The sequence below is a fragment of the Triticum urartu genome, chromosome 6 (assembly GCF_003073215.2).
Source record: "Triticum urartu cultivar G1812 chromosome 6, Tu2.1, whole genome shotgun sequence".
Classification (NCBI taxonomy): domain Eukaryota; kingdom Viridiplantae; phylum Streptophyta; class Magnoliopsida; order Poales; family Poaceae; genus Triticum; species Triticum urartu.
Window position 1 is genome coordinate 411,170,354 of NC_053027.1, and position 14,172 is coordinate 411,184,525.

At 50.6% G+C, this 14,172-nt stretch overlaps 2 protein-coding genes across 2 annotated transcripts; one reads left to right on the forward strand and one right to left on the reverse strand.

The window, feature by feature from the left end:
- The first annotated feature begins 6,024 nt into the window (after window positions 1-6,024).
- On the forward strand, window positions 6,025-6,866 carry LOC125512153. Its single transcript, XM_048677230.1, has one exon. It carries the CDS (start codon window positions 6,231-6,233, stop codon window positions 6,528-6,530), a length of 300 nt encoding a protein of 99 aa, XP_048533187.1. The 5' UTR covers window positions 6,025-6,230; the 3' UTR covers window positions 6,531-6,866.
- A 679-nt stretch (window positions 6,867-7,545) lies between these two features.
- On the reverse strand, window positions 7,546-13,957 carry LOC125512154 (elicitor-responsive protein 3-like). Its single transcript, XM_048677231.1, has 5 exons — window positions 13,733-13,957; window positions 13,365-13,430; window positions 9,331-9,457; window positions 9,082-9,196; window positions 7,546-7,941 (listed from the first exon to the last, which is right to left on the reverse strand). The coding sequence occupies exons 1-5, from the start codon at window positions 13,797-13,799 to the stop codon at window positions 7,885-7,887; spliced, it is 432 nt and encodes a 143-aa protein (XP_048533188.1). The 5' UTR covers window positions 13,800-13,957; the 3' UTR covers window positions 7,546-7,884.
- Between the last annotated feature and the right edge of the window lie 215 nt (window positions 13,958-14,172).

The following is a 14,172-nucleotide window of genomic DNA, read 5'->3' on the forward strand; positions in this document are numbered from 1 at the left end:
ACGAGCAGAGGCCGGCGCGGTGGCCAGCGAGCAGGGGCGGGTGCGGGTACGCGTAGGGTAGCGGGCGGCTGCGCAGCAGGCGAGGGCAACTGCGGCGAAGGGCTTCGGCGGTAGCGGCAGCCACTGGCGGTGCCGTAGACGAAGGCGGGCGGCGTCGGAAGCGGGAGCGCGCGCAGGGCTGCGGGCGTGCTAGCTGCAAGCGACCGGAGGGGGCGGCGGCAGCCGGAGGCGAGCGACGAGCACGGGAAGCGCCGGCGAGGCTGCAGGCGGCGGTGGCCGAAGCAGCAGGGGGTGACGCTGTGGAAGCGGGAGGTCGCGGCTGGCAGGGGCGGACGTTGGCGCGACGGTCGAGCGGGAGGGCGCCGGCGGTAGCAGCAGGGCGGCACGGGCGGTGGTGGCGCCGGCGGAGCTGAGCCACGGCGCCGGGCGAAGCAGAGCAGAGGGGACGGGGTACGAGCGGCGAAGACACGGGTGATTGGCGCGGGGCGTGCGGAGGCTGGCGAGCGCGGCGGCGCGGCCGCAGCAGGCAGCAGGCGGAGCTGCAGCGAGGCTTGGGGGTGCGAGGAGCGGCGCTCGCGACGCGCGGGCGGGCGACAACGACGAAGCAGCAGGGTCGCGGGGCGACGGCAAAGCAGCGTGCAGTAGCACGCATGTGAGCAGCTAGCGACAGAGGATGGCAACGGCAGCCACGGCACGACAGAATGTCGACGGGGAAAAGAGGGGAAGTGAAGAGGGGCTCACAATGAGCCTGTAGGGGTGCTTAGCGGGCTCGGGGAAGGCTCGGTGACGACGCATCCGACGGAGGTCGCCGGCGGGTGCAAGGTTGAAGACGATGGCGAACAGCTCGATGCAGGGGCGACGAGCTCGAGCTGGTCATTGTAGACGATGCGGTAGACGACGGCGCTTCTCAGGGACAACCCCTCACGGCACGGGGGCGACAGTGGCCACGGGATCTCGGGGTGCACAGCGACTGCAGCGTTCGGGGAGGAGCGGGCGCGTGAGCGAGAGGGAAACGAGCGAGGGGGAAGGGAAATATTTAGGGTGCTGACGAGGCTGAGAGACGGGAGGGGTGGCCTTATCTCCTCAGCTGCGTGGGTTGGCTCGGGTGGGCCTAGGCCCACGGGAACATGGAAGGGGGTTTTCTTTTTCTCTTTTAACCTTTTCTAGTCTATGTTTTACACTTTATCCAATTAGCAAATGAGTTTTGGTGAAATGTGGAGATGTACACCTAATTAGTATTGCAATATTAGGTGCTGCCACAAAAAGGTTGACACTCCAAATATTAGTTTATATTTTTATAACTTTATAAAAGGCATTTAATTAATTGTTTTTGCTACTGTTTTATTTATTTTAGAGCATTTAGGAATTTTATAAAAATGTGGTTTCTTCAACATATGTACCTATGATTTATTTGTCACATCCAGAACATTTTAGTTTTAAAGTTTGGAAACTTTTATTGTTTGACTTAAATTTGAATTTTGAATTAGAATCGGTTTCGAACTAACGCGAGATTAGCAACAGTAATCAAAGTGACGTGGAATCATTAGCAGAGATTCATTATAGCTTAATTATCCGGGCGTCACAGGTAGGTCAAGCATGTATGAGGAGTAGAGTGTAGTGTTCTAAGGACGGTCGTGCGGGCTGTTTGGATGATCATAGTGTCCTCTGGATGAACTCCATTGTAACCTGTAATATTTCTTCTCCTTAATACACATGACAGGCGACGCTCGTTGCTTGTTCTTGAAAAAGATAAGCAGAAATTGTGCAAGGATTATTAAAATTGAAAGAAGTAGTTAAAATCATATTAACTCACAGGCCAAGATGAAAACGAAGAGGGCACTTCGCACGCACGGGTATACATCATCACAATTGTGCCGGTTTGACTTGTGAGGCCTGGATATCACCATCACATGCGTGCAACATAGCACAGACCCTACCAGCATCAAATCACCCGGTAAGCATCAAAGCAGGAATTTGCATGTTATGTCAAAAGTTTTACTTATAGCACGAATTTTGCATCGTAGTCTTGAGGATAAATGCATTATGAGGTTTGTAATTACCAAAGTACTTGGGAGATACACTCTTAAGCACTCCAACGACATAGGTAAAACAAACATGAAACAATTTAGACGCTGACAGATTTATGTGCACTGCACCTAAACATATCTTCTTGTACAAAGTAAATCTGCACTGCATTTAAGAAGACCTTTAATGAACAAAAAGATGGTTGTACAAGAAATAGCCGAGATGAACCCGTCCTGCTTCCTGGGACACTGAGCAAGCAAAGAGCACATACCAAGCGATCAAAAGGAGGAAGACGCTTGCGCGGCGCGAGAGGATGACGGTGGGGAGTCCGAGAAGGCAGGAGTGAGATTGATGGCGGACGGTCGGGATCGAAAGGAGAAACGAATCGGACGGACGAGAACCTCAGAGCTCTGAGAAGCCTCCGTGTCCCGCACCAATCAAGAATTGAGATGTGGCATTGCTCTTTTGCATTGAACGGGATCCTGCATCAGCCACTCGGCCCCAATAACTTGTTGGGTGACGCACAACAGAAAAGTGGGTTCTGTAATCACTGAACATCCATCAAGGTGCACGTCCTTCCCCGTCACGCGCACAGCTCATTGCAACTACTACACACGCAAACCAAATTTAAATGGCATCGACCGGCAGCCACATAAATTGGACAGCAGCAGCAGCAGCAACCAATACGAGTCAGTAGAAGGCACGACACTCCGTCGTCTCAGACAATTAGAGCCAACCGTTACGTCACTCTGGCCTCCATAAATCACGGGGCTCCCGTTCTAATCAAGAGCATCGAATGCGCACTAACTCTAGCTTAATCACTCGCGTGCTGGTGCTCCCGCGCAAAAAGAAGGAGAAGAAGAACAAGTTCAGCATGCTAGTGCAAGTAGCTCGCAGAGTAAAAAGAAAAAGCTCGCAGAGTAAAAAAGTTTATTGAAATTGTAGTTATCCTTCATTCATTAAGTAAAAAAGAGTTGCTCAGTTAATCGGGGAATACCAAGAAAAAACCAGATTGTCCAGTTAATTATGAAAAACCCGGCGAAAACCATCACAAATACACAAGACACCCTACACAAATCACTCCAAAGAGGGTCTCGTCGAGACAGCACACAGGCGTCATCGTCATCACTCCTTCCCTAGAGGCGTCATCGCCATCCCTAAACCCTGGGCAAACGACTTCGATTTCGCCATAGGCGATTGTCGACCCGACCCACACTGAAGACGTGTGGAGATGCATGACCAGATTGCTAGGCCCAGCCACATGTGACCAGACAGCGCAACTCCAAATCTGACGAAGAACCACAAAGGAGAAATAGGCATGCCTGACGCCGCAGAAGATCATCGAACGAACCATCTGCTGTCTGTCATCGTATACCGCCGGGGCCTCGCCACGGCAGATTCGACTCCACAACAACAAACCAACCGAGACAAAATCCTGCGGACACGCGGAGAAGAACCGACTACCTCAACCATAGCCACGTCTCCAACGCTACTCAGCCTATCATCGTTGCCACATAAGCCTCGACGCTAACACCACCGTCTTCCATTGGTCCCGCTCGCCAACAACCAGCTCCAAAGACGAAGCCCCCCAAGAAGGAATACGACACCAAGGCGCCGTCATCGTACGACCAATCAAGATCAAGGGTTTTCTTCAGAGCTGCAGCGATCCATGCCGGAGTGGTGCGGCAGCAAAACAGTGATGCCTTTAAAAAAATAAACGGCCGCCGCCATCATTGGTCACGGTCACAACCGAGACAGGGTTTTCACCCCGCCCCCGACACCACCTCGTCGGCACATCATCTCACAACGACGCCCACCTAGCACCACCACCAAGGCAGCTCGCAGTCGAAGGAGCGCATCGTCGGAACAGCCAGCCACACCTTGCTGAGGCCACCGACCAACACCAGCCGTCCAAGAGCACGCATACGAGTAGCAGGTGAGACATATCACTGGCGCGTTTGATGTACCACTCCACACTGTGCGGTTATTATGCATACTCCGACACTGTGGCCGAGTCTACTGAGAAGACGCCAAAAGTGGACTCCAGTGCGCGCGGCATGATTCGTCTCTTGAAACTGTATCGTCTACGTCTGACCAGAATTTTGTCATCCATAATCGAAGGGTCAAAGCTACTCAAGTCTCAGCCCATCCAACCGAATCAGCCTTTCCCAAACATAAATTGCAACTGCATCGCTCAGCTGAACTGTGAGCCAGCAGCAAGGGTTTTTGCCCGATTTATACAATTATTATACTCAATTTTGCGATGATTTATACGATTATACTGAGAGTAAGATTCAGTAAATAACAGAAATTACTGACGAGTATGGTCTCACGATCCAAGGGTTCTGAAATTCAAGTATGGTCTTAAAGCATCTACAGCCGGAGGCCCTAAACCCGTCATAAACACCCGGATGGACTCGGTCATCGACCGATCACGAAAGTTCAACCTAGGCATACTCTTTAAACGTGCCTCAAACGTCCGGGTTGATCGGCACCCCTCATATCCAACCCAAATATATGGTGGATATGTGAGCGCCCGGGCGCGTCCCTCACGACGGACCCGACAGCCCCTACCCCATCGCAAATTATATCGAATCCACCAAACCCTTCCTCCTCCTTCCGCCTTCCTCCTATCTTTCCCGTGCCCTTGCAGTCGCCGTCCGCCACCCTTACTCCCCATCCTCTCCACCTGTCCCGATCCGCCGCCCTAGATGTCGTCAAGCCCGACCCCTACCGTCGCGACGGAGACTGCGTCTGCCATGGCCTCGTCCGTTGGCGTCCCGTCCTCGGCTCTGTCATGCAAGGCGGAGAACGTCGCCCGGAGGATGTGGCGACGCCGACAGCAAGAGAGGGAAGCGGCAACGGCGTCACAGATAGATGCGGACAAGGAGGAGCTATTGTCCCCCCCCCCTCCCCTCCCCCGATCACGCCCCAAACCCTGCACCCCATTCATCCGTCCATCGACGCGAATTGTGCCATCGGACCACGTTGGGACAAAGGAGGATACGATGGCCGGTTGGGCCATTCCGGAGAGCTTTCCTCCCATGCAGACGCCGACGGTGGACGTATGTCACTCGGCGCAGCTCGTTTGGGCACGGATGACACGGGCACCGGCGGCGCCCGGGTTGCCCACTACCTGTTCGACAAAATGACACAACAAGAGTCGGTATATTTTTGTTGCTCCTGTCCGGTCAATTTTGCATATGACATGTTCAATGTTTTGCATAGACCGCTAGTTCATTTCGTATATGATTAATGCTTGCAAACCATGATCATTTAGGATGTGTTTCTGTCGGCCATGATCAAGGACAATCATGTTGGCGGATGAAACTCTCTTGGATGATCACGCTAATGACAATCATGTTGCGAAGACATTGGAGATATTGAACTTGAGAAGGAGTGATTGCAACTCGTACAGGACGCGGAGGATGCGAAGATCATGTTGGTGGATGAAACCCTCTTGGATGAGCAAGCAAAAAAGTGGCTTACGAAGAAGAAGAAGAAGAAGAAGAAGAAGAAGAAGAAGAAGAAGAAGAAGATCAACGAGCGTAGGGAGTACGAGGCCGCGAGGGCGGCTGCGGCAGCAGCGGAGCATGCGACAAGGATGCAGGTGGAGCAGGAGGCAAAGATGGCCTTGAAGCAGGCCGGCATGGACGGCGTCCAACCAGTGATCCGGTCAGCAAGCGAGCCATCCAGTCACACGCTTGGACACTTATTTCATTTTGGCACGTCGGAATTGTTGAACTATGATTTATTTTGCTTTGTTTTGAACTGTTGAATTTGAACAATTTGTATCGTATGATCGACGTGTATGAATTGCATGAATTTAAGGATCCGTATTTAAGGTATGTGAATGTGTGTCACAAGATATGAAGGACCAACGGACGCTGTCCGGCGTGCAAGGGGTCGGATTTGCAAGTCCGGGTGTAGATGCTCTTTATTGAAATTTAAGAACGCTTGCTTCGTTTCCACAGGGCCAGCTTTCCCGATTGGCCTCACTCGACAGGAGCGTAAATCCACGCTCGCAAAAGGCGGACCCCGTCTCTTTCCTCTCGTGCGACATCTGTCTGGCCTCCTCCTCCTCCCCCTCCCCCCTACCTCCCTACACAACGCAAACAACTCCTCAAATCTCGCCACGGGACAACCAAACCGCCACCTGCTCTGTCCCTCCAATCCGCTGCCTTAGCCAAGCTCCGCCGTCGGCCATGAGACGACGCGCCGGTGGCGCTGGCACTCCTCCATTGCCAGACACGCTCTCGTTGTCGCTTCTGCTGCTGCTCCTGCTGGTGGCGACCGAGCTGGGCACCGCGGCCTGCATCTGCGGAGTTCTCAAGGCGGACGCAGTAGCGACGGCGACGGCTGCAGCTGCAGCGCGGAAGCGCGGCGGCACGGTGCTTCATACAGGACCGGCGGCGGCCGCGGCGTGCGCCGGCGAGGCGGGAGGAGCGGCGTACGACGAGTCCAAGAGGATGGTACCCCAGGGCCCCAATCCGCTGCACAACTAGCCTGGCCTTCTCATCAGGCTCTGCCGGCTGCCGCGGCGAGCTAGCAGTACGTACGTACGTGCCGAGGAGTGGACTGCATGCAGTACCACCTGCGCCCTGCCATTTTTTGTTTATCATTTTCTCCTTGTCCTTGTGCCGAAGAGCGCGCATAGCAATGCACACACGGTTTTCAGTGTTGTTGTTTAGTAGGTTATTAGGTATCAGTATCAGCTAGCCAGCCAAGTAGGGCAAATCGATCAAGGCCACGCGAGATTGTTGTACTAGTGCCATGTCCATGTGATCGTCTAAAATTACTCTAATTCTTGTGAGTTGACACTTCTGGCTTGATTTTTGTTATGTTGTGCCACTGAACATGTGCATGCTTCCCGCGCTCTTCTTCCAGAGGAATTTGCTCCGTGTTTATTACTCCCTCCGCCTCAAAATATAAGACGTTGTTTGGGTCTAGATTTAGATAAAATAACATCTTATATCTTGATTTTGATACAGAGGGAGTACATCTTAGGGTAGCAAAGTGTTCTTTGTAACATGCTGTGTGAAGCATCACTGCGAAGAAGCCACTAGAGCGAGCTGCTTTAGAAGATGAGCAACAAAGTCGGTGGGGGCAGCAAAGCATTACTGAATTTCAATAGGCAGAATTAAAGACGGGACAGGCAATGCGCGGATCACGGCTCGCAGGAGAAGGTCCAGTGCACTGCATGCACTACACTTTTGCAGCTTCAATTCCCTCAGAGAGAAGGTGAGTAGGGCCTCTCAGTTTATCTTACTGCGAGGTTGACGAATTTACCGTGGCGAGCTAGAGCCAACGCAAACGTTATATGGGTTACGCTCACGGCTCTGAAAATGTCAGGGGAGCATTTGGTTCTGAATTCTGATGCATCACTGTTTGAGGACCACAGGGAAAGATGCCTCTGCAAGACTTTCAGCCCCTTTTTTCTTGCAAACTTAATACTACTACAGTTAAATCCCACACAAAAAATTACTGCAGCCAGTCAATGTGAGGATCAGGGAAGTGCAATAAAAAGTCAAAAGCAGAGTCAAATAGGTGTAGTTATATTGCTACTGTAACCAGGCACCAAGCCAAAAGCAGACTGTTTTGGGAAGGCGTCATAACAGTACACTATTATTTCCAGTACTAAGAAGACACTAAATGCAGGAATTGCAGATATCTACAGTTTAAACTTTAAATTCACGAGTAGTACCAGTACTTCTAACATGATTGATGAAGCCAAACTGACTTTCAGCTTCAAAAGGAACAGATAAAAATCCAAAGTGACAGAGTTTCGTATTGTATTTGCATGAGATGGTGATTCAAGGCCTCAAGGCTTGACGAGCATCCTTGTTCTTCCGAGTCTGCTCAATGCGATTGTTTCCAGCCACCAAAGTCTTCGGGGAGACCGCGCTGGCGACCATCCTGCATACAGAATAAAAGTGTTGCTCAAGGCCAACCATGCATTTGTTTTGCCGTTTTGACAATTCTCAGGTAAATCTCAGCCCGCTCAAGTTTCTCGGAGCAAAACACGAGCTGATACTAAATTGTACTCGCTCCGTTCCAAAATAAGCGTCGTGGGTGGAGTACTTAATTGTCGTTCTGTTTGTATGTTGTAGTGGTTCACCCAAATAAGTTTTATTCGCATGGTCTTTGACTTTATTAGCATTTTGTACAGTATTGTTTTCTATTTCATAGTCATCTGATAGAATTCGATGGAAGACTAAGATAAGGACCATGGGTGTTTAACATAAATATCTGCCTACAGACTGATTCAGAAAGATTGACGACAAATATGGCTACAAAGAGCTACTACAAACAAAGCTGGAAAAATAATCGTTAAGGGGTGGCATAATAATATTGTTTGTCCGGGAGGTACAACTAATGTTCAAATAGTCCCTCAGTAGCTTAATTCACCAAATACGTTTCAAGGGGAATCATTGATTATTTTTACTAAATCCCAATACTGGCGTGTAGGATTGCATCTGAAATTGAAATGAACTATATATTTTCCAGTTATCGTCAAAATCTGCATAAACTGCTGCATCTTGATGATGATGACATGACTTCATTTCTAAGTGACGCCATTGGTACATATGCAGCTATGCTGTGTTCAGTTACGAACTAGACCAACAAGGTAGGATCTTAAAAGTGTCTGCATCAATTCATGAAGTCCAGGACCTAAGAACCTACTGACTACTGTTTGAAAGAGATGCTTATACAGGTTATGAACTATGACCTACAAGGTAGGAAGATATCATTGTCTGCATCAATTGGATCATGGATATCAGAACCTAAGAACCTGCTCTTCGAAAGAGCTAACATATGCTTGTAGAAGTCCTGGTACCTCCTGGTACCCAACCAGACAGTGGGTGGTACCACCCGCTGACTAGCCATCAGAAATACTAGGAATCTTAGTGGTTTGAGGTTATGAACACACCAGATAAAGGAAGGGGGTGAATTTATTCTCTTGCAAACATTAACAACAGACAGTCTTGGGAGTTCAGACCAGATTCAAGAATTCAGTTAAAATTAAAAATATGGAAGTAGCATTTTAGGATCTACCTCGGGAGTGAATGTGAGACCAACTTTGATTTCTCCGCAGTAGTGTTCACCTTTCACAACATTATAAACTGTTGGTGGAAAGCTCCCTTCCGTATAAACTGCTTCCAAAGGAATCCTGCAAGAACAAGAGCAGTAAGTTCATGACAGATGTTCTCTGAAAAGATTCCGGATAATAACTTATAATGTACCAATAGTATTTGTAGAACTTCAGATATGGATGGGAAGATATGCATGGGAAGATATGCATACGTTGCTTCACCAACGAAGTCGTCCGATGTGCCCGAGTCGCTGTCCATAAGCTTAATCACCAGCTCCGTAGCTTGGTCTGACACGGTGAAGACAAAGCTTTCGTTCCATTCAGGGTTACTACCTTTGCCTGCATGGGCATTTTGAAATTTAGCATCACATAACGTTCAGGAAACTGATATCTGAAGTTGAAACGAACGACATGAGGCAATAGCAACAACTCTGCATCCTTTAGACAAGGAACAGTTGATCGTTTAAAATGTTAGGGCAACTAAGAGTTAAGCACTTCTTAGTTCTCTTTTGTTTCCTTACTACTTAATTATCAGTCCATTTTTCCGATAAAGGGTGTATTTTGTTAACTCATAATGCCACATCAAGAGAATACAAAGCATCATGAGCTCACACCCGGCCTCTGCATAACTAGGATGCACACAACCAACACCAACGCACACACACACAAAAAAAAGTGACCTCCCAGAAGTGAACTATAACATGTAGCAATAACCATCAGCATCAACCACCACCGATGAGAGCACCTGGACATGGGGAAAGTGCTTCAACAACGACACCTTTAAGAAGGGAACGACACGCAAGCACTAGCGGAGCCATGGCAAGGCCGAATGGGCCATGGCCCGCCCAGCTTTCTGGAGTTTCTACACTAATTTTATTACTTATGGGCCTTGGAACATCAGCCCATAAGATGTTTCCCTCTGTTTGGCCAGGCCAGCCTGCCCAACAAGGAGCTTGAAGCTCCGCCACTGCACGCAAGCACGACCATCTTCAGATCCACCCACGAAGGGTTAATATGGGGTTTTCACCACAAAGAGGAAGTCTGAGCAAACTCCAAACAATGCCTTCAATAGGGGAATGGTGTAAGAACACCACCATTGCTAGGTAGAGCCAGTCGGAGCCAGACCCTAGAGTTTTCACTTCGGAGCTAAAATTCTTGTGCTCAAGAGCACCACCAAACTTATGTCACCCTGTACTGCCGCCCCCACTTTCTATGAAGAAGTTACTGTTGCAAGCCAGATTGTCACTCCTCAACAGCCGTATACGCTCACAACCCCGACATGGACAAACGCAACCGGGCATACCACATATACGGGAAGCAGACCAGAGCACAACCGCCAACAACAACAAGGTAACTGACGCCACCAAGAACCCACGAGAGGCTATCCCGCTGCCCCAAGTCTTCAACAATGATTGGACACAATTCGCAGACAAAAATCCGTCGGTGCCGTCAAGAGCCCACATAGGCCACCTAACAGACATGGCTCCACGGAAGTCAGCTGACAACGGCACGAAGCCAAGCATACATGTAGGCAGAACTTGTATCATATACACAATTCTTTTGCCTGTGATGTATACACGCAATTTGCTGCGCCGTTTGGTTCATAGTGTTTTTTATCTGGTGGTCGCCTATTTTCTCTGAGTTTTTTTCCCTTCATTGTGTATTAGGTCGTCTCTCTGTGCACATTTTCATCACTTGTTGGTATGAAGTCACAAAAAAAATTCCTTCACTTACTCATTTCTTGCGAGGGTGTGTGTGTGGAAAAAGCAACCCCCTTCCCCTCCCGCGTCGCCCCGCGTGTGATAGGGAGGGCGGGGCGACCGCACCACCGCCGCCAGAGACCCCCTCCACCTGCTCCTCCCTCGCCGCCGCCACAGGGCACGGGCGGGCAAAGCCATGCCGACGCCAGCGGCGGCAAGGCTCTCTCCGCTCCTCGCGCGGTGGCCCCAGTGCGGGACGGGGCGGCCACGGCGAGATGGGGTGCTGGCTTCGGGCGCAGCGGCTCTCCGGCGCGGTCTCGGCAGCGGCAGGGCCTGGTTCGTGTGCCGGGTGGCATTGTGGTGGTGGAGCATGCTTATGGGAGTAGCTCGCCTTGTCTCTGATCTGGATCGGGCTGGGGAGATGCCTCGCAGGCAGTGCGGGCTGTGGGCGGTGCGCGCACCGGCATGACAGCCATCTTGGCACGGCCACGAGGTGGTAGGAGGGCCTGGGTGGCTGGCAGTGGGCTTCTTCGGCTGTTGTGCCATTTTCAGGCATGAATGGTGGTGCGAGCGTATGGCGGTGACGGCAATGCAGATTTGGTTGCGGTGGTTTCATCAGGCGGCACAGGGTGGTGGCGATGACTCTCCTTCTCTTGGGTTCAAGCCGACGATGAACGGGATTGGACGAGTACCAGTGGTGCCGGCAGCACGTGCAACGGGGAAGGCTTGGATCTAGGGTTCGTGCTCGGGCAGGCCAGATCTATGCCCGGTGGATCGGAGCAGGTGCTTCGGGTAGGTGTGCCCGGGTTGCGTGCACGAGCGGCGTCTAGCTCTCGCGGGCATGGTGGGAGTTGGTGGTCGTGACATCGCGGTTCCGGCCGTCGGATCAGCACCGAAGACCATGAACATGGCGTTGTGTGTGATCACCTGGGCCAAGGACAGAGGGCTAGTGTCGAGGCTTGCTCGTCGGCGGCCGTCGGCAGTCATCGATTCGTGTCCCCCCTATTCCACCGGGGCTGGCTGGGGATGCAGGTGTGGGCTCTTCCTACGGTGGAGGCGCTAACCCAGAATCGATGGCTGATGCTGGGTTAGGAGTGGATGGAGGCGTCCACTCTTCCTATCGTGGTGGGTGTGTTTTGAAGTAGGTGGATGCCGGTGTTTCGGGCCTTGGATGCCGGGGCAGCTGCCTCAGAAGGTTGGCTGCATGGTTGGCTCTCCGGAAGGCACCACGACGGCGGTGATGGCGTCCCTTTGGTCGTGCGGGCGGCAAGGGGATTGTGTCGGGTGGCTCGGGCTCGTCCTTTTGTCGTTGGCAGTGGCGATGCCCAGATCCAGATCTGGGAGTTTGGGTTCGTCGCAGTTGTCTTGGAGACCTCGTGGTGACACGGGTGAGCTACCGAGCGAAAGCTCTACGCTTTGGCGGCAACGATGGCGATGCTCGCGGGCGCCACTCACTTCTTGTAGACATCGTTGTGGTTCTCCTCTCCGTGTCAGGGCTCTGGATGAAAACTCATGTCCTCTTCGGACTCGGTAGCGGCGACGCTCCGCACCATCTTCCCTCCCGAGGGCGTTGTTGTAAAGCTTAGGTGTGCTAGGGTGTAGCGCGGCGTTTTATCCTATCTTCACTGTGTTCTCCTTCGGTAGCATAGTCGCGTGCATTTTGCGTGATCCGATTATCCAAGGATTTGCTTTGTAAGAGGGCTACCTCTCCACCCTATAACGTTCGGCCGTGTACTTTGTTTGGTGGTTGCTTTATATATAAAGCGGGACGAAAGCCTGTTTCGAGAGTCACAAAAGTTAACTTTTCATAAATTATTCATTTATTTATCTCCTTATGAGACCGCCCGATTCATCATTACCATGCATGAAGGGTAGTAATGTTAGAAGTCAGAGGCTGATTGGTTTTCTACCAACCTTTGGCATTGCCGATATTTGGCAAACCAACATTTGGCAAAATCAAAAGTTGCCAACATTTGGCAACCTTTTGTGAGATTGACAACAATTGGTATGCAACCAATCTCTAGCCAACACTTGACAGTTGTCAAAATTTGGCATGCCAACTTTTGGCATGGAACTAATTAGCCTCTCAATATATATATTCATTACCATGCCTGGAGGGCGAGGAGGCTGAGTTCAGTAATGCAATTCAATAAGGATGATCGGAATCATCCGTGAATAGCAGTGGGATCTGTTAACGAGGCATCTGATTACGGCCTAGGTTTACCAAAACACATGCAGAGGATTGAGAAGACGTTGTAAACGGGTCATGGAGAAAAAACTCAGAAACAAACACCTCAGTCTCACTAGATTATTATTTTTTAAAGGAGGAAAGACCCCCGGCCTCTGCATCAGAACGATGCATGCGGTCATTTTATTTAAAAGTCTAGCAAACCATCTCACTAGATTGTTGGAGCTACAAGTTAGGGCTGTTTGTTTAGCAATGCAAAAATAATCATCAAATTTGAAACCAATATTAGCAGCACATGAAAAGATGAATGACAGAATCAATGGTAAGGAAAAGGAACAAATTGGAAGAGCATACCCACCTGACGCGATACTGCTCCTCTGCTCCTGCGAGCGGCATTTGAGAAGTGCGTACGGGTCCATATTGCCTGCGCTCAATTTGTCAACAAGAAGCAACTTATCATCATCAGAGTCCTTGCGAAAATGATGGGATAAACAACCAATAAATGCATCAAACATTTCCTACGATGGCGCAGGGGGGCCGAAACGGCGATTTAATACGAATAAATCAGTCGACCCGATCGATCAAAATTCTAGTGAGGCGATTAATAGCACGAACGGCAACGTCCCGATCGAAGGAAAACAGAATGGTCCGCGCCCTAGAAGCAATCGCTATCTTACAAGATTATTAGGGTTCACAAAGCCAAAGGATTGGTTGGTGCGTACGTACACAGGAAATCGGTGTTCTCGAGGCCCTTGGCGCCGACGAGCAGCACCTCCAGCGTTCCGTGCACCATCGATTCTCTTCCTCCAGCGGTCGAGTTGAGCGGCAGGATGCAGATCCGGATGTCGGTCCTCCGCTCTCGCTTGGGTCCTCGGCTCTCACATGGAAATTGGCGTGGAGTGGCGTGGCTTGGGGACTCCTCGGTTCTCGCCCGCCAGTTTCGGTTCGGAATCTAAATATAGACCAAAGGTTCTACTTTAAACAAAAAAACGGTGAACCAACATATAGGTGAATGGTTAGAGGGACTGTGATATTCCAGCTCACCAGAGTTTAATTCCTAGCGTTCACATTATTTCTGCATGCGCTTTAGTGAAAGAAGAAGATGTTTCCGTCGATGACGAAGCGCCTAGGATGAATTCGTAAATCTGAAAATGATATGCCGACTC

Excerpts from the sequence above, each read along its gene's own strand:
- LOC125512153 (XM_048677230.1), top strand. The coding sequence starts at position 6,231 with ATGAGACGACGCGCCGGTGGCGCTGGCACTCCTCCATTGCCAGACACG.
- LOC125512154 (XM_048677231.1), bottom strand. The coding sequence starts at position 13,799 with ATGGTGCACGGAACGCTGGAGGTGCTGCTCGTCGGCGCCAAGGGCCTC. Across the intron at positions 13,431-13,732 it reads CGAGAACACCGATTTCCTGT|GCAATATGGACCCGTACGCA; the intron begins GTACGTACGCAC and ends AATTGAGCGCAG. Across the intron at positions 9,458-13,364 it reads GAGGAGCAGTATCGCGTCAG|GCAAAGGTAGTAACCCTGAA; the intron begins GTGGGTATGCTC and ends ATGCCCATGCAG.